At 52.8% G+C, this 26,735-nt stretch overlaps 1 protein-coding gene across 1 annotated transcript in view; it reads left to right on the top strand.

Moving 5' to 3' along the window:
• Positions 1–10,228: 10,228 nt before the first annotated feature.
• Positions 10,229–26,735, top strand: part of LOC111146816 (WNT1 inducible signaling pathway protein 1) — a 32,799-nt gene continuing 16,292 nt past the window's right edge. Inside the window, exon 1 of the mRNA XM_022502512.1 lies at positions 10,229–10,526. Within this exon, the coding sequence (XP_022358220.1) occupies positions 10,458–10,526 (69 nt within the window). The 5' untranslated portion in view covers positions 10,229–10,457. The remainder of the gene's footprint in view (positions 10,527–26,735) is intronic.

Raw genomic sequence — 26,735 nt, 5'->3', positions numbered from 1 at the left:
ATTTTTTTATACATCTGCTCACTTGCCCCGAGTTGTACCCCCAGGAGGGTCCCAGAGATGCCCATGTCTCCAAGCCCTTGGAATTGGTGGTGGGAAGGGCCCTGATGTGGACATCTTCAGCAAGCCACTGCTGACAGCAGAAGCTGCTCCAGCCAATGAGATTTCTGAGTTCAGCGAGGATGATGAAGATCCAGAGGGGAAACTGTCAGAGACCAGGTGGACACGACTGTCATAACAGACAGCAGTGTCAAAATCGAAACCTGGCGAACTTAGCAGGTATGAATCTCCAACTCCCTCCACCTCCTTCCTCCCAAATCTGCACAGCCCTTTCCCGGACTCCTGTGTGTAAGCTCTAATACCTGAAATTTTCATTAAAAAAAAAAAAAAAATCCCATGTGCAATCAATGGAACCCATTATTTCCAGCCTGGCCTGAGCTGAGGGAAGCGGAAAGTGTGTGGTGTGAGATGAGGCTGGACAGTAGTCAGGGCCCGTCCTGGGCACAAGGTGAAGGACATCAGTCTTTCACATCTAGAAAACCCCACTTTCTACTCAGGCCCTTGATAATCTCCCTTCCCCGTGAACAAACGCAGCCTGTACAGCAGAGATGGGCACTAGGATACAGAGTTATGGAAACTCAAGGCTGCAGGCAGGAGCCTTCCTGGATGGGGATGAATGGGGAACTGGCCTGCCCACCACCACCACTCCAGGAAATGTCGAGCTGGGTTGATTCTGAAAGCCCCAGTTCTCCTGAGGGCCAGCCAGGGCACCCCTCCCCACCGCCTGAGTTCCAGAAAGACCACTGCTCTGCACCCATGGGTCCAGCTCCAACCATCAGAGAGGCCCCCAGCACTTCTCAGGATGGTCATTCTCCCGAGGGGACACTGTCCCTGGTGAGCCCAGGTCACAGGCCCTGTGGATGGCTATGGCAGTGGTGAGAAGACAGATTGCACCTTGTCTGGAAGGTGGAGATGACAGGATTTACCGAGAGAGAAGAAAGAGTGAGAGGACAAGAACTATGCTTTTGGAGCCCCTGTTACGTCCCAGGAATCATTCCGTTTTCCTAAGTGTCACTGTGCTGGGTTGAGAGGGGACTCCCAAGAAGCCATGTCCACGTCCTAACCTCCAGAGCCTAGGGATGTGACCCTATTTGGGAAAGGGGTCTTTACAAATGGAAATAAACTAGAGATCTTGAGATGAGATCAGCCTGGACCCTCTGGGTGAGCCCTGAATCCAATGACATGTGTCTCTACAAGACACACAGAGGACAGATCCACAGACAGAGGACAAACCAGGCAAGTGTCGAGGCACACATGGAGGTTATACAGCCAGAAGTCATGGGGCGCCTGGGGCCTCCAGAAGCCAGAAGAAGGTGCAGAAGGATTCTCTGCTAAAAACTCCAGGGAGACTACAGGCTGGCCAACTCCTTGGTTTCTGGTTTCTGACCTCTGGAACTCTGAGAGGAAAAGTGTCTGCAGATCTCAGCCACCCAGGCTATGGTCATTTTGGGAGTAACCCTAGCACGATAACACAATGATTATATGCCAGCCTCACAACTCCAACACAACACATCATCAGCCCATTTTATGGATGAGAAATAAGAGGCTAAGAGAATGTAGACAGCTCTTCCAAGACAAAATGCTGCAGGAGTTGAATCCAATTCAGGCCCGTTTGCACCCAGGGCCCATGCTTGCTTACTCTGCCCTGTGTCTCAACGCAGGCTCCAGGGAAACCTTCCCACAGACTTACCAGGAAGTGTTTGTTTAAAAGCAAATTTGCAGCCTTTCCCAGACACACTGACTCAGAACCTCTGGGTCGCAGTCCTGGGAAGCTGTACATTTTAAAAGTGAATTCCATGTCCAATGACTTTTGAGGATGTCCTGCCTCACTGGGCTACATCTGAGGCTGGCCAAACACCCAGGAGCTCAAGATAGAAGACAGACAGGCCCATCACTGGCCCAACCTAGCCTCCTGCATGGCACAAAGGCTGGGGTGTCTCTGGCAGGCTTTGAACCTGCTGCTCTGAGTTCCCCTTCACGGGGGTTTTGAAAAGCCTCACTGTCAAGGGCAAGGGTGACATTAAGCTCTTTTCTGCAACCAGACAGCTCACTGCTTCCAAGCCTGGAACCTGCGCCCTTCCTGCTGACTTCTGCCACACCCAGCACAGACCCCACCATTCAGTGAGCCCCAGCTTTCCCCACCAAGCCTGCCCAGGGCTCCAGACCATTCTCCTTTCCTCCTCGACCATGCATGAGCCTTGGAGCTTTGCACACCCCTCACTCACAGAGGCATAAATGTGGGTAAGGGTCCCAACATTCTGGGGTCCAAGCCCCAGCTCCAACCTCCTCATGACTTTGACCCCTTTACTCCTCTCTGTGAACCTGTTTCTGCTTCTGTTAAATGGGGATGATGTTTGCATCCAGTGGCTCTGAGATAACAGTAAAACATGGGGAGATTTAAACAATAGTGTGAAACAGCTACCCACCTAGGAGAATGGCCCAAATCCAGAACACTGACAATCCCAAGTGCAGGCAAAGATATGGGGCAACAGGAGATCTCATTCACTGATGGTGGGCATGCAAAATGGAGCCGCCACTTTGGAAGACAATTTGGGGGCATCTTACAAAAAGAAACATACTCTTACGGTAGATCCAACCATTGTGTCCCTTGGTGTTTCCCCGAAGGAGCTGAGAACTTAATGTCCACACAAAAACCTGCACACAGATGTTTAATCCAACTAGATTCATCGCTGCCAGACTTGGAAAGAGCCCAGCTGTCCTGCAGGAGGTACATGGAGAAACGTATGGTATATACAGAAAACGGAATATTATTCCACGCTAATGAGACACGAGCTCTCAAGGCATAAAGAGACCTGGAGGAATCTTCAAAACATATCAGCACATGGGAGACACCAATCTGAAAAGGCTAGATGGCTAGATGCTGCCTGATTCTGATTATGTAACCCCCTGAAAAAGGCAAAACTATACATACAGGAAAAAGATCAGCGGTAGCCACATGTTGGTGTGAAGGGAGGTGAGCGGATGGAGCACAGAAGATTTTTAGGGCCGTGAAAATACTCGAGGGTATGTTAATGGATGCATGTCATTGTGCGTCTTGTCCACACCCGTAGCACACGCAACATCAAGAATGAGCCCTAACGTGCCTGTGGACTTGGGGTGATGATCACGAGTCAGTGTCGGTTCATCCCTGGTAGAAAATGGGCATGGTGGTGGAGGACAGTGATAGTGGGGAGGTTGTGTCTGTGTACGGGCAGTGGGCACACGGGAAATCTCTATACCTTTCTCTCAACTTTATTTTAAACCTAAAACTAAGAAACTAAAGTCTTAAAAAAAGAAAAAAACACACACACACACAGAGGGCTTGGGTGAGTTTCCAACACAGAGCAGTAACGCATGTCACCAGCTCTCACAGGGATCCCAGACACAGAGCATCACCCATTTTCTTTGATTTAAGACTCACTAAAATCCCAGGCAGTAGATAGCATTGTCCTTTTGGAAGAGGGTGAAGAAGGTTTCTTTTTATTTAATTTTTAATTTTTAATTTTTTAAATTTCTTTTCAGTGAACCGGAATTCATTTTTTATGCACCACACCCAGTGCTCCATGCAATACGTACCCTCCATAATACCCACCACCAGGCTGGCCCAACCCCCCACCCCCCAGCCCCTTCAAAACCCTCAGATTGTTTTTCAGAGTCCATAGTCTCTCATGGTTCATCGCCCCTTCCAAATTCCCTCAACTCCCTTCTCCTCTCCATCTCCCCATGTCCTCCGTGTTATTCCTTATGCTCCACAAGTAAGTGAAACCATATGATAATTGACTCTCTCTGCTTGATTTCACTCAGCATAGTCTCTTCCAGTCCCATCCATGTTGCTACAAAAGTTGGGTATTCATCCTTTCTGATGGAGGCATAATACTCCATAGTGTATATGGACCACATCTTCCTTATCCATTCGTCCGTTGAAGGGCATCTTGGTTCTTTCCACAGTTTGGCGACTGTGTTTCTTTTTATAATGACCATCTCTAGAGTCACTGTTGCAAGCAAGGCACGGGGTCAGCTCAGAGGGGCAGAAATGGAAAGGTGTGGTGTGGTCTTCGGAGAGTGTCCCTGCTCCCACCCACAGCAGCTGCCTCCCAGCCAGCTGGGAATCCCAGGTGGGAGATGGCGCAGATGCTCCAGGACAAGGGCTCCCAGAGACCTTGTGGGTCCGGGCAGGAAGGGGTCTTGGGGTGGACAAGTTCAGGGCACATTTGCATTTGCATCCAAGGGGTTTCAGGCAAAGGACCTTGCCACCCCTTTAGGAGAAAGCCCCGAAATGCCACCAGGGATTCAAGAAGCAGTCAGCCTAGGTGGCTGCCAGGGCAGGCTGTCCCCGTCCCACTGTTTCCATTGTCTTTCCTCGTCTATACCTGAGCCCTGCACCCGGCCCCCCACTCATTTTCATCAAAGAGCCCAGCAGATACTCACGCACCGCTGGGAGGACTATGGGATTTTACTGGAGGAGGTAGGGACAGAGAAGAACTGGAGATATGAGGTCCCAGCCTGCACCCATGCTGGGGACAGTAGACTCACGGTGAGCTAGGGGTGACCCGGGCAGGGACACAGGCAGAGTCTCTGTGATGCAGAGCAAAATATATACTAACCATAACCACGTACTCCGCATCTACCACGGACTGAGCACTAATTTAGTCTCCATCTTGGCCTAGGAATAGATATGATTGTTACCCCCATTTTAGAGACAGGAAAACTGAGGCTCAGAGACTAGAATTGGCTTCCCCAAGATCTGCCACCTGATGACATAACAAAGGGAGAGCTTGCTGTAGACCTGGCTCACCCCAATGTCCTTGCTTTTCCCCTCTACCTTCCCAGCTGAAACATGAGGAGTCCTGGGGATCCACACCTCAGGCCAAGGCTGACTCTAGAGGTGTTCTCCTGCCCAGTTCTGTCGTCCTTCTAGAACCAAGGAGTAAGCAGGGGAGCCGTCCAGGGGCTGCCTGTGACTCCTGGAGCAGACCTCACTGTTCTGGCTGAGCACAAGGGAGGTTTACCTTGACCCCTTGGGATCTAGGCAGTCCTGGAGCCAAGGGTCACTCCTTCCAGGGTTCTTCCATTCTTGCTTGGGGCCCAAGAGGAGAGTGGAGCCCCCCTGGGCACCGAGCAAGCACGGCAGGGAGGCCCCACAGACCCACTTCCGCCTCTGCAGCAGCCAGGTTGGGTCAGGACAGCTGGCCTCGGTCTCCCAGGCAGGGGTGTGTTGTGTGGGTCTGAGGAGCCCCAGGAACTGGCATTGTGTGGCCTACACAATGTGGACTCTGTGCTCATTCATGGGACAAACACATGACAAATGGGCTGTGAGCAGATCTGGGGCTTCCTGGATGTCTGGTGCTGAGCGTCTGGAATCTTCTGTGCATCTGGTTCTGGTCAAAGCGTCCTTACTGTTTGGCCTCGGAATCCTCTCCGATGGCCTCTGTTCTTGAACCTTCTCCTCCAGCCCCTCTTTGGAATGTATTTACAGCTCTGGGAGATCTGCTGGAGGAGGCCCCTCGAAGCTGTGCTCGGGCTGAGAGAGAACATGCAAACAGCTAGAGACAGGGATGCTGGGAGAGGCGGAAGCAGAGGCTTCTGGTAATGGGGCTCCAGCCAAAGCCTGCCCCAAGCAGCCTCCCCTGTCCTCCGCCACACACGTCTGCAGTGCTGCTGTGTGTCAGGCCTGGGTGCAGGTCACAGAGCTGACCTTGTCCAGACCCTGCTCTGTGCTCCCAGCAGAGGCCGAGTGAGAGCATTCATTAAGATGAGGGGTGCTATGGAGCCCTGATGATGTGCTCAGCTTGTGGAACACACGCTCACACAGCCCTGACTCCAGGCCAGAGATCAGCACCTCCCTCATCCCCATGTTACAGGCAGAGATCAGCAGGCCAACCAGAGAAATCACACACAGCAGGTAAACAGCAGGAGGCAGGATCCCACCCAGGCCTGTGCATTAGCTACACAGGAACGGCAACAGCTACAACAACAGTGACATCTAACTGTGAGGCCCAGGTCACACAGAAACCCTCCACTGGGCCTGCTGGGCGGGAGCTGGAGGTCACGTGATGGCCCCTCACGGGGTTGATGGGATGAAGCAGAACCTAAAGATTGCATCCTGGGTAAACTGAGGAGCGGCAGAAACCACATGCCAGGAAGGAGTGGAGGGATCAGAAGGCCACAGAAGTGAGTGGGAAATAGGAACTGGAAGTTTCCAGGAAGCCGCGTCCCACCCTTCTGCAGGAGGAGCTCTCAAGTGCCCCCCACACATAGCCCAGGCTCTGCCCTTGACTCTGCGCTGTGACTTGCTGACCCTTCAGCTCTCTGTGCCTTAACTTCCCCAAATATAAAGAGAGATGAAATCAGCACCTCCCTCCCTATAAAATGCTCAGAGCAGAACTTAGCACATAGTTCATGCTTCATACGTGACTATTAAATCAAAACCCTCACTAAGTATTTTACAAAGATACATAGGGACAGCATGAGTTCAAGGACACAGGTCCTTGCTGTTGGAGGTGGGGGGTGGGGAGAGGCATGGAGACAGGGGACATTGGGAGTGAGGAGACAATGTTACGTGTGGATGGGGCCCTGTGTAACCCTCCCTCCTTCCCTCCTTCCCTCCTTCCCTCCTTCCCTCCTTCCCTCCTTCCCTCCTTCCCTCCTTCCCTCCTTCCTTCCTTCCTTCCCACTTCCCTTTCCTTCCTTCTTTCTTTCTTTCTTTCTTTCTTTCTTTCTTTCTTTCTTTCTTTCTTTCTTTCTTCTTTTTTTCTTTCTTTCTTTCTTTCTTTCTTTCTTTCTTTCTTTCTTTTTTTTCTTTCTTTCTTTCTTTCCTTCCTTCCTTCCTTCCTTCCTTCCTTCTTTCCTTCCTTCCCACCCTCCTTCATTCCCTCCTTCTCCTCTTCTCTGCTTCCTTCCTTCCTTTCCTCCCTTCTTTCCTCCCCCCTTCCTTCCCTCTCTCTCTTCTTCCCTCCTTCCTTCTTTCCTCCCTTCCCTCCTTCCCTCCCTCCCTCCCTCCCACCCACCTTCCTTCCCACACACGTTCCCGTTCCCTAATTCCTTCCCACCTGCCCTCCCCCTTCTCTCCTTCCTTCCCTCATCGTCCACACGTCCACCCAGCACCTCTTCACGTGCTCCGCTCATGCACCTGGCTGCTCACTCACTGTGTGTCTTAGACCCACACTCTGCCAGGTTCTGTGTGTCTGCTGAGATACAGCACAGAGAGAAAGATGTGGGGCTGATCTCACCCTCAGACCTCACCGTCTATGAGACCCACCAGGACCTGTGTTGGCAGAGTGGTCAGGGAAAGGAGATGTGGATGCAGAAAACAAAGATGTGGAGCCCAGGCTGGGAAGGCCTGGGAACTGGAACATTCCAGACAGCAGACTCATCTTCGCATGCATTCCTCCATCTGTCAATCCGTCTGTCCATCTAACTGCATTCATTCATTCCTGCATTGACTCATTTGTTTGTTCCACGCGTGGTCTGCTTGACGAAAGCCTTGTTTGGAAGCTGCTCAGGTCTGAGTTCCGATCACAATTCCGCTGCCACGTGGTACTTGATCTTCCCAGGCCTCAGTTTCCTCATCTGTAGGACGGGGCTGTGCCAAAACAGGAACTAAGAGGAGGACCCGGTGGGACAGCGAGCATTTCTGGAATGTGGTGAATGTCCCATAAATGGCAGCTAGAGTCCCAGTCACCACCAGCCAGTAGCTTACAGTTTGTTCAGCTCGAGGGAGGGGAGTGCCTGGCCCTGGACCCCCACCCGCCAAGGCAGACCCCAGCCACACACCCAGGCTGCTCCATGAGCTCATTCAAGAAGCTGGACCCCTGAAACAGGATGTGCATAGGGCTATCCAGTCATACTGGTCCATTCTGACGCCGCCCTTCACAAATGCCGAGACACACCTCCCTGTCTCGGGCAGGCCTCCTGATGACCCCGTAGGCACTAACACCATCTTATTTCTTTATGCAAAGGCAACTGAAGTACAGAGAGACCGTTGGTTGTCCAAGGCCCTCCAGTAAGTGGCACCGCTCTGCCTGAGTCACAATGTCACCTTTCTCAAGGTGTCATTGGTGCTGAAGGATGGCGGCTTCCAGCAGGACCAGCTGGCCATCTGAGGCTTCCCCCGCAGGGGCAAGTGGTCAGCACTGTGCCATGCTTTGCAGTATCTGTTCCGACTGCCCGTCGCCATCAGATTTCCCAAAACAACCCGGCATTCTCTGGGTTCTGCATGGCTCCTGGCAGAGAATATCCAGAGCCTTTGGCAGGTCAAGCTCACTTGCTTGGAAATATCGGGTCCTGACTCGGCCTTGTCAGAATTCAGAGTCTTGGGTTCTTGCCCCAGGCCTGCCACTAACTTAGTGTATGCCCAGAATCAGCCAGCATCTCTGAGTTTCCACTGTCTCCCTTATGGTCATCAGATATCTCGTAGCACGGAACCAGTCTGTACTTGGTGCTCATCAAAGGGTCACCGAACGTGGATTAGCACCTAACACCTTGCATGACTCCTTTAATGACACCTGTTGATGGTGCTTGCTTCATGGGACTTATTCTGAAGACCAGCAAGTAAGTTCATGAGAAGGAAGCAAGGATTCACATTTACTAAGCAGTGTCCGTGTACCATAACCCCCCTCCTTGGCCACTTGACATGCATGATTTTTGTAAAGCCCCATATAGCAGTTAGGAGGCATTTGGCACCAAGGAATAAGATACCTAATTTCAGCGTGCTCAGTAAGTCACTGAGTTAATTCATGTGACAGAAAGCCTGGGGGTCGCTGTTCCAGGTCTGGTTTAGGAACGCCATAAAATCCCAAAGCCGCAGCCTCTTTTCCTCTTTCTGCTCTACCGTCCTCAGCACGCTGGCTTTTCATCCTCAAGCTTGTGCCTCATGTACTCAACAGGACTGCTGCAGCTCCAGCCATCAACTCCAGCCATCAACTGCACACAAGGTAAAAACAGAATGAGTACAGAATTTTCTCCTTCTAAGGGATTCAGTCTTTTCTAGGAGCCCCCAGCAGATGTTTCTTTATGTCTTACTGGCCAGAATCAGGACAGAGGCCAAATCAATAAATGGAAGGATCACCAGAGTCACCTCTTGAGGGGTCATGTCCATGGTCACAAACCTACACCACACTGAGCAGCCATGCATGCTCCACATCCCCTTGTAGAGGCTGCAGGAAAAGAGAAGAGAAGGAGTGACTTCTCTGGGAACCACAGGGATGGGACCTTGCTGGGGTGTGAGTGGGAACAGCAAGGCGGCCAGCATGGTCAAGTGTAGCACAGGGAGAGAGGACAGAGAAGTGTGCGGGGAGGTCTCAGATGCCTCACCAGGACTGGGGATTCTGCATAAATCAGTGGGCGGGCTCAGGGAGCCTGTAGCCTGGAGAGATTGGTTCAATTGGTTCAATTGGAAAGTTGGTTCAATTTTCCAGGGTTCACTCTGATGGCTCTGGGAAGCCATAGAGGACATAGAGGATGGGCATCGGGAGGGGAGGCTGGGAGCCAGTCAGGAGGCTGTTGCTGAGATCCCCATGAGGATGAGGCGGCTGGACAAGGGTAGACAGGGTCCCAGAGGAGACCCCTCACCTGTGTGGCAATGTCCAGCAGGGACCAGGCGAGGCACCCAAAACTGACAGTGATAACAAGTGCCCAGATGTGGGGAGACAGCTGTTAGCACCAAAAGGGCCTCTTGGGCTGGTGGTAGGGAGAGGCGACACCTGTAAATTGGCCACCATGGCTTCAGTTGGTTGTGGAGGGCTGATGAGAACCCAAGCCCCAGAGCTGAGATCATTTGAAAATTCCTATCATCTCTAGATGGCTGCTCTCAAAGCCATCCTCCTTCACTTGCAGCCAGGGAGAGAAGAGTGAATGATGGCAAATGAAAACCAGAAGTAGGAGCAGTCTGAAGAAATGGGAGGGAGTTCATTTCCCTCCGCTGGGAGCGCGTTCAAAGCCCCCCGCCCGCCCAGGGTAACAGTATCCCCACCTCCACCTTGCGCCCTCCCCGATTTCCCCCTCCCCAACTTTATGAAATAGCTGGGCAGGATGACCCCAGCTCCTTCTCTGAGAATTTACTGCCCCAGTGTGAAATCATAGCCCTGTAACTTTCCCTTTAAGAGCTGTCAGAGCGGGAGAGGCTGGCCAAGCTTGGGCTGGAGGTGGGGACAGAGGGAAGAAAGGGAAAAAAAAAAAAAAAAGGGAGAGAGGCAGGAAAAGTTTTTTCAGAGGAAAATGCAGGGTTTGTCCTTAACTCTGACGTCAGATCTTGCTTTAATAAAACCCCCACAGGGCTGTGGGAAGAGGCATATCTGCTGCTCCTGATGGGCTGGGCCAGTCTCTCGACCCAGCTCCCCGGAGAGGCGGCCGGATCCCTGGAGAGGCTGCTTGGTAGATGCCTTTGCCCCTGACTTCCAGGCATGAGGTGGTTCCTGCCCTGGACGCTGGCAGCAGTGACAGCAGCAGCCGCGGGCAGCGTCCCGGCCACGGTGAGTCCTGCCGGCAGGGGCTTGCAGAGGGGACCCAGATCCCTTTCTCCAGCCAGTTCTGCTACATGGGTGGGCAGATCAAGAGGGGCTGGAAGTGTGAGGGCAAGTGAAGCCCAGGGCGGGAGGAGGGGGACTGTGTGGGGTCGGCTGATCCTGGAGGAATGGGGAGAGGAATAAGCCCTCGGTGGGGGGACCAAGCAAACAGGTGGTCCATGCCCTTCTTTCCCCCCTGAAACTCAGAGGAAAGACACTTGTTGGAGCAGGAAGTCAGGGCCCTGGACTCCAGTCCCAGCTCTGCCCAGGTTGGCTGTGTGACCTTGGGCCAGTCACTCCTCCCCACACAGCACTAACTGAAGACTTTGGCAGGAGACTTGTGAAGTCTTAGGTCTGGAACTTGAGTCTCCAAGTGCTAGGGATACTACAGAGAGAGGAGTCAGAAAACACCCAGAGAGCCTGGGAAGGCAAATGCCAGCTTTCAACACAAGTGCCTCTCTTAAGCAAACATTGCCTGGGCGTGCTTTCCATCCCCAGCTGCTGGTGTCTCGGGCTGGCACAGCCCTCTACAGCTTAGGAAGCGTGTGCCTTGGGGCCCTGAACATGACACCTGCTGCTTCAAGGGATCCCGAGGTTTCTCTCTCCCTCCTCTCTCTAGCCCAGGGCACGCCAAAGGGAAAAGGGAGGGGTCTGCACCTCCAAGAGGCCAGGGGAGCAAGACGTGTGGTGGCACACAGCCAGCCTACTCGCGTGGGGATGGGGCAGACCCAGGGTGCAAAGGAGGTGGACAGCAGGGAAGAACAGAATCCAAGACCCTACAGCCCCGGGCCAATGCCTGCTGCCTGTAGTAGTGCCCAGAGGCAGCGAGAAGCTTTCATCACCAACTCCCCATGACGGTTTCCTTGGGGATCAATGCGCTCCATTTGTGGATGGGGGAGCTGAGGCTCAGGGGTAAAGGGACTCACCCACGGGCTCAAAGACATGGGTTCTGATTCAACCAGATCTGAGGCTAAGAGCTGGCCGCTGACCGCAGCCCGGTTGCCTCTGGACCTGGGGGTGAGGTGGGGGAGAGCTTCTTCCAAGCACTGTAGTAAGATTAAGGAAGGTAGGGAGTGTACCTGTGTGATTTGTTGTGAAATCCTTTGAGCCTTGTGTCCCCGCCCAGGATGGGTGCCAAGCCACGCTACAAAAAGAGATACTAACTTCACTTTATAAAAGAAAGAAATGGAAGCTCGGGGCCAGCAAGGGACTTACCCAGGGTCTCACAATGAGTAAGTGACCAGGGCTCCAACTTAGATCTTCCCCTGCCAAATCCCACTCTTGCTTCTAGAACTTTCCTAGCTGAGGGGAAACCGAGCATTTCCTACAGACTGCAGCAACCATGAGGAGCCATAGCAGCCTTTTTGGGGGGTTGCTATGGCTGGGAGGACAAGGGGTGGATGGAGGAGAGGTGAGACTGGTAGGGTAGCAGGAGTGTGAGTGAGTAGAAGCAAAGAAGTTGATGGCAGAGCCAAGTACCCTGGAGCCCATTACTTCCCATAGCAGGTAGTGCCGGGGGAGAGAGGGGTCCAGATCCACGGGCCCAGCCATGAGGCCATGTAGCCAGGGAGCCAAGAGCCCGGACAGATCCGGACAGCAGGCTGGAGGGGAGGTTCCTGGGAGGAGATCAGGCTCCTCTCTTCTGTGTAGCCAACCCTCACCCCAGAGGACATTCTCTGGGCCCCCAGCACGCCCCACCTTCACTGCATCCAGATTAAGGCGCTCCCAGCATGAGAGCTCTCAGAGCATCCTAACGTTCCCAGCAAGGGCTGGGAGACAGATGGCGACCAGGGCTTTGCTTTCTAGCCAAACTCCATATGTAGCTGTCCTCTGCTCACTAGTATATAATAGGAATGCAAGTTCCCTTAGGGGCCCAGTGGGGTTTTAATGGAAAAATGATTATAGAGGTTCATATGGAAGACAAGGTTTGTGGGAATTGCCAAGAAAACTTGAGGAAATAGCGTTCTGAGGGGAGACTTGCCCTATTGGATAGTGAATCTATGACTGAAGGAGCAAGATGCCAACCAGGGAGAGAAACGTTGAGGAGGACAGGGCAGTGCGCTCAGAAACTCAGCCAGTCAACTTGAGAACGTGATATCTGTGGTAAAGGTGACTACAGATACGACCGGTTTTCCCATCTCTTTGTTCTCTTCTTCCTCCTACGTGGAGAGTACCCAGCCTGTGCCACGAGAACGGGGCTACCTTTAGTGGGTGATCTCCCATGCCCTGCCAGGTGCTCCAGACCTTCCTTGAATCATCCAACAGCCATGGGCATTCATCAAACACCTGAAATCCTCATCGCAAAACCCTGGAGTGGATGTGATGACCCCTCTTTGTAGATGCCCAAACTGAAAGTCAGAGAGGGTCAGTTATTGGCCCAAGGTCGCACAGCTGGTGATCAGCAGAGCTGACTCTGAACCTAGGTCCCGTGCTTTGCCATGCGGCCGGCTGCCTTCCTGGTCCAGGTACTTGAGAGAAATGAGAGGCACAGAGTTTCTGCCCCTACAGAGGGTACGGGCTAGAGACGGGTGATAGCCACCATGCGTGGAGAAGTGAGGCAGCAGGGACGGAGTCATCCAGGAGGGAGAGGCTGGGTGCAGGCTCGGCCCCTAGTTGTGCCAGCTTCAGCAGGACCCTTAACTACTCCGGGCCTCTCTGTCTTCTCTTGTTAATCGGGGCTCACGACCTCGGTCCTACCCAGCTCCCTGCTGGGGCTGAGGAATGACCACAGGACTGCGTCAGGGAAGCTGCCCAGAAGCCTGGGACTGGGTGAACAAATTACTTGCCAGGAATTCCTAGGTACACATTGGGTCTGTGATAGTGTGCGGAGGAGACCCACGCCCCTTCTCCCCTGTGAATGTACGTGGGGATGGGCACAGGTGTGCACGTGCACGTGTGTCTGAGATTTCAGCTTGTCTGAGTGTACAAATCGGCCTGGTGTGTGTGAATACATATGGATGCGCATGTGGGGTATGGGGTGCACGCTCATTTTCCGCTCCTAGGACCAACCACCGGGCACTGCGGCCCAGGATGCGGCATGTCCCTTTTAAAAATGTGAGAACAGAAGTGACACGCCTTCTTTACATCGCTTGTCCATAACTTTGGACCCGAGCCAGCATTTCAAATCTGCCCCCCACCCCGGGCCCCTGCTTGGAGCCTCTTCCTGCAGCTTCGCTGCTCTGCTCACAGTGGCAGCCCCTCCCACTCGCCGCTTGTCTGGGCTGCTGGAGTGAGTGCAGCACGGGCAGGCATTTCCCACCTGGCACGGGGCTTGGCAGAGCCTCAGCATCTGGAATGGGGATGGGAGCAGTGCTCCTTGGAGAACCTGATCCTGGCCAGGGGCGGGGCAGTACCTCTGGCCCGTCAGCAGACTCACCACCCCCAGCATTTAGAAAAGGCCCCTGCCCCATGCCAGCAAAGCAGCCAAATGCCAGGAAGCAGCCTTTGGCTTTGTACAAGGATTTGTGCCCGGGGTTCCTCCCAGAAGCCTCAGCCATCTCTCTGGGCAGCTGGGAGGGGGCGCTCCACACATGGGTTTCTGTATGGGAGCAAGGAAAGTAAGACAGGAATGGCCCAGGCGGGGGTCCCAACAGGGGCTGGGAGCCTTGCCAACAACAGCCAGGAAAGCAAAGCAAGGAAGGAAGTTTTGAGCAAGAACCACAGAATGCTGCGAATATCTAAGAGCAAGGCTTCAGCACATGGTACATTCATTCAACACCTCTGGAGCTCCCCAGGTCTCAGAAACACTGATGATAATGAAAGCAATCACTCTGTAAATGCTCACAGTGTCCTACGCACCTGTATCTATCAGCTCACTTGAAAACCACACCCAAGAAGCAGGCAGCATCCTTCTCCCGCCACCGTCCAACGTGGCCACTCACTGTGTGAGGCCACCAAGTGCCAGAAATGTGGCTCATCCCATGTGAGATGGAGAACACGCATCAGATTTCAGACTCGGTATGAGCACAAGAACATGACATGCTCACTGTAAATTTTTCTATTGGCTCCATGTTGAAACAAGAACATTTTCAATACTTTGGGTTAAACAAATAGAATGTTAAACTTCCACTAGTTTCTTATTGGTTTTCAGTGCAGCTGCTAGAAAATATAAAATTCCATATATGGTTCATCTTGTGTTTTACTAGATACTGTTGGCCTGGGAAGACGCAATTGTGCATAGATGGATTTTAATAAGTGGAGAGAGGAAGATATAAAGTGCTCTAATCCCAGCACCTCCACCAAGCCAGTCTCTTTATCTGTGAAAAGATGTAATATTAGTACTTGTTTCCTTGGGTTACTGACAAGATTAAAGAATGAAACAGAGATAAAGCACACGAACCCCCAGCACATGCAAAGGGAGGTGGGGACATGATTCACATCCCAGCTTGAGAGGAAGCATTGGCCACCAACAAGTGCCAGGTCTGAACAAATGAGCAGAGGTTCAGAAAGACCCCAGACTCAGCAGCAGGTGGGCGAGAGGAGGGGCAGACTTACCTGTGGGCCGTATAGGGCTCAGGGCTGAGTTGGTCTCTTAAAGCTCCCAAGATTTCCCCATCCTGGCAAGCTTTCCAGTACAGTTTGAGGGAGTCAAGGAACATATTTGGATTATCATATAGGAGAGAGAAATACTAGTGGTGGCTGTGATGAGGAGGATGGAGCTGATTGATGGTGGTGCTGTGATGAAGGTGATGATGATGAAGTTGGGGATAATGATGGTGGTGGTGGTGATGGTGATGATAGTGGTAATATTGGTAGTGATGATGGTGATGATGGTAAAGATGGTGATTGATGATGGTGATGATGGTGAAGATGGTGATGATGGTGATGATGATGATGATGGTAACAGTGATGGTGTTGGTGATGATGGTGATGATGATGATGGTGATGGTGATGAATGTGATGATGGTGACGATGATGGTGATGGTGATGTTGACAGTGATGGTGTTGGTGATGATAGTGGTAATGATGGTGATGGTGGTGATGGTGATGGTGATGGTGTTGGTGGTGGTGGTGGTGGTCGTGGTGGTGATGGTGGTGGTTGGGCTAATGGTGATGATAGTGATGATGGTGGTGGTGGTGATGAAGATGGTCATGGTGGGGATGGTGATGAAGATGGAGATGATGGTGATGGTGATGGTTGTGGTGGGGTGAAGTTGGTAAAGACGACGGTGGTCTTGATGATGGTGCTGATGGTGGTGGTGCTGATGAATTATGGTGTTGGTAGTTGAGACTTGTGTCTTACAACCTTGAATCCCTTGATGCTGATAGCCCATCCACTTACTCACTCCATGGATGCTCACAGTCTTGCTGTGCACTCAGCCCCTTCCTATTTCTAGAGACATGGTGATAAATGGTCATCTCTGTCCTACTCTCAAGAATGGCTCATGTGTTGGAGATAGACTTTTATGCTAGCAGAGAGGAGCATGTTGAGGAATCCAAAAGGAAGCTCAGAGGGGTTCAGGAGAAAAACACCAATTCTGGGGCTCTGAACCTGATTTCCTGGGGAGAGACCCCAGGTACATGCACATTAACTGACACCTTGGTGATTCTTAACACACACCTGAATTCAAAAATCACCCCTGTCTCTCCGCTAGCCTTGATGTTCTGCTCATCTGCCAACTGTCTTCCTGTGCTTCTCTGTGAAAGGGGGAGGTGGAGGAGGAAGGAGAAACAGACTCGGAGAAGGAACTGTGCCTCTCAAAGCATGAATAATGGACATTCCAGGGGATGTGATATTATCTGTGCCCACCCACCCCAAGGCCATCAGCCTGGAGGGAAGTCCAGGCTTGGGACATCGACTATGGGACTGCTAAGGCCCAGTAGGGGTGGGCAAGGGGAGTGAGAGGAAATGAGAGTCTGGGGCCCAAAGAAGAGGAAGGGAGGGGTCCAGCCTTGCCCTTCTGGGAATCCTGCATTTAGCCTTGGAGGCGAGAGAAGAGGCATGTTCTATGAGCCTGCCCAGGTCAGGGTGGGTCTGGCGGGGGGGAGGGTGGAGGAATATTCTGAAAGAGCAAGGATGTGTCACTCTGTCATTGGGGCAGATGGTGGACTGGCCTGGTTGCTCGCCTTCTCAGTGCTTGTTATCTGGTTTTAAAACTGAGGAGACTGGACTTGACTCCTAAGCTTGCTTCCAGCTGGAGCCACCAGAGTCCTGGGGTCCATTCACAGATTCACTGGGTGGCCGATCATCACACCAGGAACAGAGATCATGGGCTGGGATTCTCATGTTGTTGCTGTAGGACAGGATAGTGAAAGGAGTGTCCCATGCTCTGGGGTGACCCTCCAGATATGCCTCTTCCCCTTAAGGTGTCCAAAGATGATTTCCTGTTTGCCTACATCTTGTCTTTCAACCCTCAGAGTGTATCGCTGGTCTCATAAAGCCGTAAATCACACCCCCCAGCTTAATCTCCATAGGATCCCACCCCAATCAGGCCCAGTCTCGAGGATCCCCAAGTACTCCCTACAAAAAGCAATCCCAGGCTCCCCAGGCCTACTGAGTCAGGCTGGGCAGGGATCCAGGACTCCAGAGGTTTAACACTTCCCACCACGGATGAACCTTGAGGCCTTGAAAGTTCGGGAGGCACCCTGGTGGGTAACAGTGCCCTTGGAGGACTTCAGTCCCCAGCTGCCTCCCCATCTCTGTGAGGAAGTCTCCATTTGCTCCTGCGGCCACCCTTGTCTTCAGGTCCCCCACTCCTCCCAGCTGCCAGCGGGAGAACTGTGACCTTCAGCTGGCCCTCCTTCTGGGCCCTCCAGGGGTTTCCTCTGACCTAGAAGCTCAAGTGCACACACGGACATTGGAGGGAAGAGAGTGAACTCTGCAAACAGGATGATCGAGAGTAAACCATGGAGTTTGAATTTAGAAAGGGGCTCATCTTGAGCATCTCACTTAGCTTTTTTAAGTCTCAGTGTCCTGTGACACAGGGATCTGCTCCTGAATGTCACTGTGCCAGGGGACGAGCTGGGTCGAACACAGAGCCCAGAGCAGGTGGGCGTGCCCTGAACACCGCTGTCCTCCCCACTCTGAGTCTGGCCAATCCTGCCTTCCATCCTCATCCTCTGGGACTGCCTTCATTCACCTTCTTCCCTACTTCAAGGACCATTGTCCCAAATACACAAGTGTCCTCTCTCCTGGTCATAGGCCCCTGCTGTTCCTTCTGCCTGAAATGTTTTCCCTCTCTTCTCTGTTGCTAAAATTGATACTGTTGGAACTGGCACCCTCTAGGAAGTTTCCTTTGGTTTCCTCCCAGGTGGAGCAGCCAGTGGGCACCCATGGGTCCTTGTTCTCGCCCACATAGAAGGAAACATGTCACCGTGTCGGAGCCCTCTGCTGGCCCCACCCCATGCATGAGCCATCCTCCCTCATGCCCCTACCTCCAGCAAGGATACACACCTGTGACCTTGGCACATGCTGTGCCCCACCCCCTGGCCTTGAGCACACTTTCCTCTTCTGGACCCGACACTTCCTGATGGATAACAGTGTGGCTGAATATTAGAAGTGGCCAATACATACTCTTGGTTGGTCGGTTGAATGAATGAATGAATGAATAAATAAATAAATAAAGCCAGAAAGGCTGGGCAGGATGGGTATAGAGGGGAAGGGAGGGACGGAAGCTATGACACTGACCTTTATGGTAGAGGCTTTGCGCTGGGAAGGGGACAGGGAATCTGACAAGACTGGGCCTGAATGCTAAGAGGGCTGAACGGGGAGCAGGTACTTATGGACTGACTTCCTGAGCTCAGAACAAGGAATCCAAAGGCGTGGTCCTCGTCAGGCTCTGATTTAGTCTCTGAGCCCCCGTTTCTCCATCTGAAATGCAGACAAGAAACCTGGGCTGCCTATGCTGTATGGCGTGCTGGCTGGGGGAAGGCGGCGGCACACAGCCCGGGGCGAGAACCAGCTCTGCCATTTCTCAGCGCAGCATCAGCTTTTCATTCATAAAATGGACTTTAAAAGCCCGGCTGATGTCTGTCCTCCCAGCCTGCATTGGACCCGATCCAGGATGGGGGAAAGGAGCTGAGATCAGGCTCTGGATGCTGGAGGGAGGAACTACCTTTATCAGAGGCCCAGTTCGGCCAACCAAGAGTGCTGGAAGGTGCCAGAAGATTGCCTCACCCCAGCCTGCCCTGCGGGGGAGCAAAGGGTGGTCCAAGGCCACAAGTCTCAGCCTGGGGGCTGGAGCCCAGGGCCTCCCACCTCCAGGTATGGGCTTAAGAGCTAAAGAACTTTCTCTTGGCTCCATTGGGCAGCTGCTCCCTCTTCCCCTATATGAAGAACAGGCCTAACCTCAGCTGATGGCAATTTTTTCCACCCTCGTCGCTATCGGCTATTGCTCCCGGACTAGCCCTGTCCCTGGTCACCCCATGGCCACTGCCATTTCTAGACCTAGGACAGAGAATCCCCCCAGTTCCTTTTGGTGAATTGCAGGAACTGGACATTGGGCAAGAGAAGGGTCGCTTAGAGGTCACTGGAGGATTATGAGATCCAGAGTCTGAAGACCAGAGAGTGTAATTTTCCTGCTGTGTGCTAACGTCTGTGGACCTCGGTTTCCCCATCTGTCAAATTGAGACCATGAGGGCTGACCTCACAGGGCTGTTTTGATCATCATCTGGCACAGTGGGTTGGCTAAGTCATGAAAGACTATTTCCTCCAGGGATGCACATATCCCAGGCGTGGCTCTTAAGGTCCTCTGACCATGGCCCCGGCCTACCTTCTCCGTGTCCCTGAACCCTAAGCCCCAACCTTGACCACAGGTCATTCCTGTGCCACACTGCATCACTGCTACCAGCACACCCTGCTCCTGCTGTTTCTCTCTCTGCCCTTCTGGTCAATTCTCAGTCATCCTTCAGGACACAGTGCACAGGACACCTCCTCGAAGAAGCACTCCCTGTTCCTATGCCCCCACCCCTTAACTTCTTATCATGCTCTCAAAGCCCTTATTTAGACTCTGCTGAGACAGCACATGGTGTGGCCATTGGAGTTAAAATCCCACCCCTGCCATTTGTGGGTGGCCTTGGGTAGATTATCTGACCTTTCTGGGGCTCGGTTTACGCATCTGTACATTGGGAAAGATGGTTGCAAAAGCCACACGCCTCTTGGGGTTGTCATGAGTTATACAGAATGAAAACGATTAGGAGGCACAAAAGGCAACATGCAGAACCCCATATAGGCCTGGCATCGACCTTGATTCAGAGAAACCATCCCATTAAGAAAAAAAAGAAATCTTGGAGACACATCCACGAAATTTGAATAAGGACTAAGGTCTAGGTACTAACCAGAGAAAATCATGACACTGTAACTGATTTTATTGGTGTGACCATTGTATGGGGGTTACATTTTTAAAAAATTTCTCGTACTTTCGTGCACCCTCAAGAATCTCAGGTAAAATCACGCGGTGTCTGGGATTTGCTCTGAAATCCTCAGGGAAGGAACGCATGTGAGTAGCCGGGAGTAACAGATCAAGAAAGATCCACACAGCGTTGATAATCGCTGAAGCTGGTGAAAGGTACGAGAGGTTGGATTATTCTCCCGACTTTGGTGAATATCCACACCTATCTCTCACAAAGAATGACGAGCAAACACTGCCTATAAAAGATCGAACAGTAAATAGTCTAGGCTTTGTGAGCTAGAAGGTCTCTGCGGAATATTCTTCTTTGTTTTGGTTGTTTTTCACAAATTTTTTTGAAAATGGGAAATCCATCCTCCCCCTTACAAAATGCAGTGGGCCAGATGTGGTGGATGGGCTGCAATTTCCAATCCTTGTTCTGGACGCAGTCACCCCTTTTAGAGTCCTGTCTCCTCAGAAGGCGGGGTGCTCCTTGAAGCTTCGTACTGGGAACCTAGGAGATGCTTCATGTGCTTGGTGAATGAATGAATGAACAAACGAATGAACGGACACACAGGGCTTGTTATTTGGAAAGAAGGCTGGCTTCCTGAGCCTTCAGCCCTGTCCTATAAAGTCGAGTCCCCCACCCCTTCCAGAAGCTCACAAGACGGCATGTTTATAAAACCAATTAGCAGAAAAATCCCCCAAACTCTTCCACACCCTGTGACCTGCAGCCTGGCCGATACTGAGTCATCTGCGGGACGTTCAGTTTCTGCGTGGGAGCCAGAGCCAGGCATGGAAGGGTCCGGGCAGTGCTGGGTCCTCCCCTCACTCAGGCATGGTGGCATTAGGGGTGGGGAACTAAGATCTTTCTGAGACAGTGCCCACCTGAAGCCAGCCCCACCAGGACCACAGCTTACAGGCTCCTAGGGGTGCTCTCCTACAAGGAGCTCAGGAAATAGGGGTCCACCGGCTTACAGTGTGACTGTTCCTGTCCCTCGTACTAGACATGAGAACAAAGTGGTAGAGAAGGCAGGTGGGCTCTGGGGGTCCCCACAGCTCTGCGCCTAGGCCAGAGAAGGTCACAGTCTTCCGCTGCTCCCAGGGCCCTCTTTTCTGTAAAGAGGTGAACAGAAACTGCTTCCAGGCAGGGCAGCCCTTCCCTGAGGCCCCCAGATCACAGCTGGGATCTGCTTAGACCATTTCTGTCTAAACGCTGCCCCCTTGTGGAGCACGTCGTTGCGGCCTCCCAAAAGCAGAGAAGCCAGGCTCCAGGACCATCCCCTCCGGGAACTGAGCACTCCCCTCATCCCCCAGCCAGGCACATTCCTGGGCACTGAGGAGGCAGGAAAGACAGCCCTGCCTCGAAAACCCTCTGGTGAGAGGTTCCCATCTCCTCTCCTGGGGTCCTTGTCAACTTGGGCTCGACCCCATTAACATCCTCACCGCCCGGTGGGGGTAGTCTTGATGCTGTGCCCTTTCCTCTCCCACGAGTGCTCCTGTCCCCGATGAGCTACACACACACACACTCAGAAGACGATGGTGTCCATCTCTGTCATCAAGCAGAACATTTCAGTCCCCTGGGCGCCCCACCCCATCCCGGCCGGCTTCCTACTTTCCGCTCCCTTGCCTGCTGCCATGCGTTCTTGGAGAATGGATAATGCAAGTCAAACTGTAGATTCACTTGTTCTCCGGTCCATTTTCAGAGGCTAGAAAATACCATAACATCCACAGTTACTGCTCATGGTTAAACAGCATCTCCAAGCTCCATTTGTAGCATTTCCTACAGGGGCTCTAAATTTTTTGCCCCCAATTTTCATTTGCTTAAGTTTGTCTAGTAAGTTCCATCGAAGGGATCAACTCCTTTCTTTAACCCCGCCTCATGATCGCCCTGCCTGTCCAGAGGGGCAAGTGTCTGATACTGTCTTAATCCATCAGACATCTGTAACAAAACACCACAGACCGGGGGACTGAACCACAGAAATGTGTTCTCACAATTCCATAGCCTGGAAGGCCAAGTTCAAGGTGCCCATGTAGCCATGTTCTGATGAGGACCCTGTTCCTGGGCCATAGCTGGTGTCTTGTCACTCTGTCCTCATGCAGAGGAAGGGGCGGGGGGTTCTCTGAGGTCTCCTTCAGGAGGGCACTAATCTCACCACCAAGGGCTAGACCTCATGGACCTGTAGGGCGTGTGCAGGTACAGAGAGGAAAGCAGCCCGGAGCCCCCACACCTTCGAGTGCTACACACTCAAAGACAGGGTTCCCATTCCCATGAGACTCCCCAGAGGTGCAGGCCAGAATGCGGTCTCTGCCCGGCCTCCAGGAACCGAGGCTGAGTATTCGATGTGGGGGTCAGGGTCTGGATTCTAACAGGGTCCGTAGGTCACAGCTGTTCTCCCCCTCTGCTGGGCTCAGAACCGCCTGGAAAAGTGCCTGTGCCCCCGCCCCTGCCCGAAGCATTTAAGTTGGGCTATCTGGGGACAGTGGCCCCGCTTCAGAGTTTATTAAAACCTCCACATTGTTCTGAGGCTCGGCAAAGTTTGGGAGCCACCGTGGGAAGTGATTCTACTTGTAATGTTGGCCCTGGCTGGCGGGAGGGGTGGCTGGGTCAGGGCAGAGCTGGGGAGGCTGAGCAGGTGGAACCTACCAGAAGCAGGCTGTGACCAAGGGAGCACTGAGCACGCACCTGGGGGAAGCAAAGCAAAGATTATTTTGTTTTCCCCTCTTGGCTTCTGATGTTAGAAAATCTGATGTAGGCCCCATAAGGTAGTGACTTTGCAAGGATCAGTTTCCCCACCTGCAGAATGGGCACAGCCACGCTGGCTCGGGGAGCTCAGGGTGGGTGGAAGGATAGCAGCAGGGAAGGCATGGCAGGGACCGGCTCCTGTCTGGGCTGGGAAGGCAGGGGGAGGCTCCGAAACCAAAAAGAAAGTGGGAGCCTAGTAAGAGCCTTGGGGTGTCCCAGGGGCCCAGCCAAACATCCTGGGGTTCCAGGAAAAGCCTCGGCCCCAGAAGGAAAGCCCCATTCCAGACAACCTAGAGAGATCTCTGGGCAGACGCAAAGGCCCCCTGGTCAATTGCTCCGGGCCGCACAGAGCTTCCTCCAATCCCTCCTCTTTTGCCAGTTGCCTGAATTACTCTCTGCGCTCTGTGGGGTTTGCCTGAGCACCTATTGCTTGAAACGGGCTGAAAAACAGAATGACAAGGTTTTGGTTTAAAAACAGAGCATCACAAAAGTCCTGTGCTCATCGTCCACGGAGACAAGGACCCAACGTGGCAGAGCGGCCCAAGTTGGCCGGTTCCGGGACTCTGCCCATTTGTTCAAGTTCGGCACAAGTACCCGCTACCACTGCACCCCGAACAGGGAGGACGGTGTTACCGTGTGGAGGGCTCGTCTCCGGTCACGGGAAGGGCAAGGGGCCGTGCCCTGGGGTTTGGCTGACTTCCCAAGGAAGCCAGTGAAGAGAAGGTCTGTGGAACCGCTTCTGCCCGTTCTCTGGCTGAGGCGCCTCCCTCATGTTCACATTTCGGATGGAGAAAGAGAGCCCGTGTCTTTATGACAACAGGCCATGCATCATGGCCAAGGGCAGGTGGACATGCCATGCTAATCTGGACATTCAAGGTGGCTGGTAGTCTGTGTGTGTGTATAAGAGGAAAAAAATGCCTGTGAGGCAGACAGACAGACACTGCCTTGTCTGGCATCTCAGGGAGCTGGTGCACCTGAGCGGAACCTCAGGGAGATGCCCACAGGTAGGCTGGTTCAGCCCCGTGGGAGCACGGGAGGCTGCAGGTGGATGGACACAGGTGCAGGGAACTTACTGGACGGGAGGCCCCCAAGACTAACTGAACCCCCTAGGAAGTCCCCAACCCCACCCGCACACCCCAGCGAAGTCCCGAAGCCTGGGACTTCGCAGACAGGCATTTTACTAGAACCTGATGTCATCAAGTATCCCCTGCCTGGGGAGGGGCCACAGCAAAAGTGTCATCAGCACCGCACACCTCCGGGGATGGCTTTGAGTGGAGCAGGAGGACGACAGTGGCTTTGGTGGTGACTCGAAGGAAAACCAGAGGCTTCGAGCCCAGAGCTTGGAGTCAGACCCTGCAGGCTCAGTCCTTCTGCCAGTCACTACCTGGGCATCTGGGCAGCTACCTAGACTCCCCGAGTCTCAGTTTCCCCACTGGTTAAGTGGGGTGGGGTAGTTATTCCCCCAAGGGATGGTGGGAGGATTCATTAACTGAATGCACTGTCTCTAGTGCATTTCACGGCTTTCATGGCCAAGTTCCCCTGCCTGGGCCGGTATCAGCTGTAGGAGCTCCTGGAATGGAAGTCAAAACTCTTGCAATCAGGAGCCTGGAAAGGCAGTGCAGTGAGTGAGCTCTGTAAGGACAGTGAGCCTTCTGGGTCTGCTGCTCCAACCCCATCCACCACAGGTCCTGCCCCGCTGCCGATATTCAATAAATACTCTGCAGAAAGGAAACCACGGGCTTCACATTCTCCTTCAAATGGACAGGTTGGTCAGAGAGGAGTTTAAGACGCCCCAAGCTGGAATCCTCCAGGACTCTTGAGAACAAGGCTGGTCCTAAGCCCTTCCCTACTCCTCGCTAGGCAGCAGGCTCCTGCTCCTGTTCTCTCCAGCCCGCTCAACCCCAGGACCATAGCTCAGGCCAGAGTTTCTGGAGGAAACAGGACTTTGAAACAGGGCTCTGGGCCGCTGGGCCTCAGCTTTGGCAGTGACACGAACACCTGAGGTCTCCTCATGTCACGAAATGCGATCCTGAAGGGACGGACACGTCACACAAGGATCCCCACAGCCTCTCCTGGAGCTCCCAGCATCTGGATATTTGCTGTGATGGGAGTGTGTTCCCAGGGACCACAGGTGCGCCATCTTTCCTGGGAGGGTGACCACAGACGGCAGAAGAGTGAGGGGTTCAAGATCTTCGGGGAAGGCAGACCTTTGCTGCATCCTGGCTGTGCCCCCCACCCCCAACCATGACTAGCTGTGTGGCTTCAGACCATCACTCAACCCCTCTGAGCCCGTTTCCTCTGCTCTGGGAAAATTAGTAGGTCTGCCTTGTGTTTTGTTGGGGGCACTGTATAAGATAGGCATAAAATGCTTCCCCATATACAGTTGGTTAAGCGTCCAACTCTCTTTTTTTAATTTTTTTTTAAATTTTACAGAAAGCATGCATACATAAGCAGGGGGAGCTGCAGAGGGAGAAGGGAGAAGCAGGCTCCCCACAGAGCAGAGAGCCCTATGCAGGGCTCGATCCCAGGTCTCTGGGATCATGACCTGAGCAAAAGGCAGATGCTTAACCAACTGAGCCATCTAGGCGTCCCAAGTGTCTGAATCTTGATTTTGGCTCAGGTCATGACCTCAGCGTCATGAGATTGGGCTCTGTGCTGAGCTGAGCATGGAGCCTGCTTGACATTCTTTCTCTCTCACCCTCTGCCCTTCCCCCCACTTGCTCTCTTTCTCTTTCCCTCTCAAAAAATAAAGAAAAAAAATTTTTTTAAGTTCTCCATATACAACAAACACTGGTAGATATTAGCTATGATGTAAGGGAAATGGATGGCATATGGTTTCTGCCCTCAAGGGAGGACAGCATCAGGGGGAAAATGTACATTGACTCATTCATTCTATTCACAGATGCTTGTTGACACCTACTATGTAACAGGGTTTGTGAGACCTGAAACTCCTCTGCATCCCCCAGCCAGATGATGCTACTTCTTGATTACCTCCACTGATGATGTGCTCACTACCTTACCACTGATTTCTTCCATTAGAAAATTCTCCTTCATGTACAGTAGTGGGAAAAGCATGAAGTCAGCATATTTGAGTTTAATCCCAAATTCTGTCACTTACTACCTGTTGGCCATGAACAAGTCACTTTGCTGATCTACACACTGGAGCTCATGGTACCAACCACTGTGGGGAAGACAAAAGAACAGCCACAGAATCTGAAATCTAGCTCAAGATTGGCCCCTAGTGGTCACCGGAGCTAAGGTCTGCAATGGAATTGCAGATGGAATGGCTAGGACAAGTTGGAAGCCATAGCCATGATCTCATTTGGTACTTGCTCCCAGAAACTTGGTGGGTGTATCTAGCAGGAACAGCAGAGAAAACCAAGGCTCAGAAAGTGAACTCCCAGAGTCACTTGGACAGTACGTTGCAAAGACTAGGCTTGACACAGTGTGATGTTTCCAAATCTGTCCTGATCATTCTGCCAAAATCCTTCAACAAAGGATGGCAGCAGAATCCAGCCAAAAGCCCGAGACCTTAGCCAGGCATTTAGGGCCTTCCTTGATCTATTTGACAATGACCTCATTGTGATCTAGTCCAGCCTCCATCTCCTTGTACCTCTTGTCTGCCCCAGCTCACGACAATTCTCCCCGTCCCAGACACATGCCCTGCACATGGCCTTTGCGTCTGCTTCGGTGCCCTTCCTTGCCGCAACGTTCCTGCGTGCCCTCCGCTATTCTTCCCACACCCTACCCCACACCCAAAAAAGCCCCCTCTAGTCCCAGCAGACTTGGCCAACCCTCCTAAGTGCTCACACAGGCAGGTCAGCTTTGTCTCCCCGTGGTATCCTCCACTGTCTGCCCAGCACTGAGTGCAGCAGTTGGACAAAGGGGGAGCTGACCAGAGGTGTGTTGGTGACCCAGCGAATAAGGGGGGTGGGCAGGGGTGTGTGGTGCCATCATTACAGCTTTGATCACACTGAATTACAATTACCGTGCTCACATCTCTTGGCCTCAAGGGGTGGTCGACTAGGAAGCCGATGGGCTGTGTCCCATGCAGCCTTGCTTCCTTCAAGCCTTGCACAAAGCTGGGCACATGGTTGGTGTTCA

The sequence above is a fragment of the Enhydra lutris genome, unplaced genomic scaffold (assembly GCF_002288905.1).
Source record: "Enhydra lutris kenyoni isolate GAN:26980312 unplaced genomic scaffold, ASM228890v2 scaffoldscaffold14, whole genome shotgun sequence".
NCBI lineage: Eukaryota > Metazoa > Chordata > Mammalia > Carnivora > Mustelidae > Enhydra > Enhydra lutris.
Note: the sequence above shows the minus strand (reverse complement) of the source record. Positions and strands in the feature narration are given on the sequence as shown.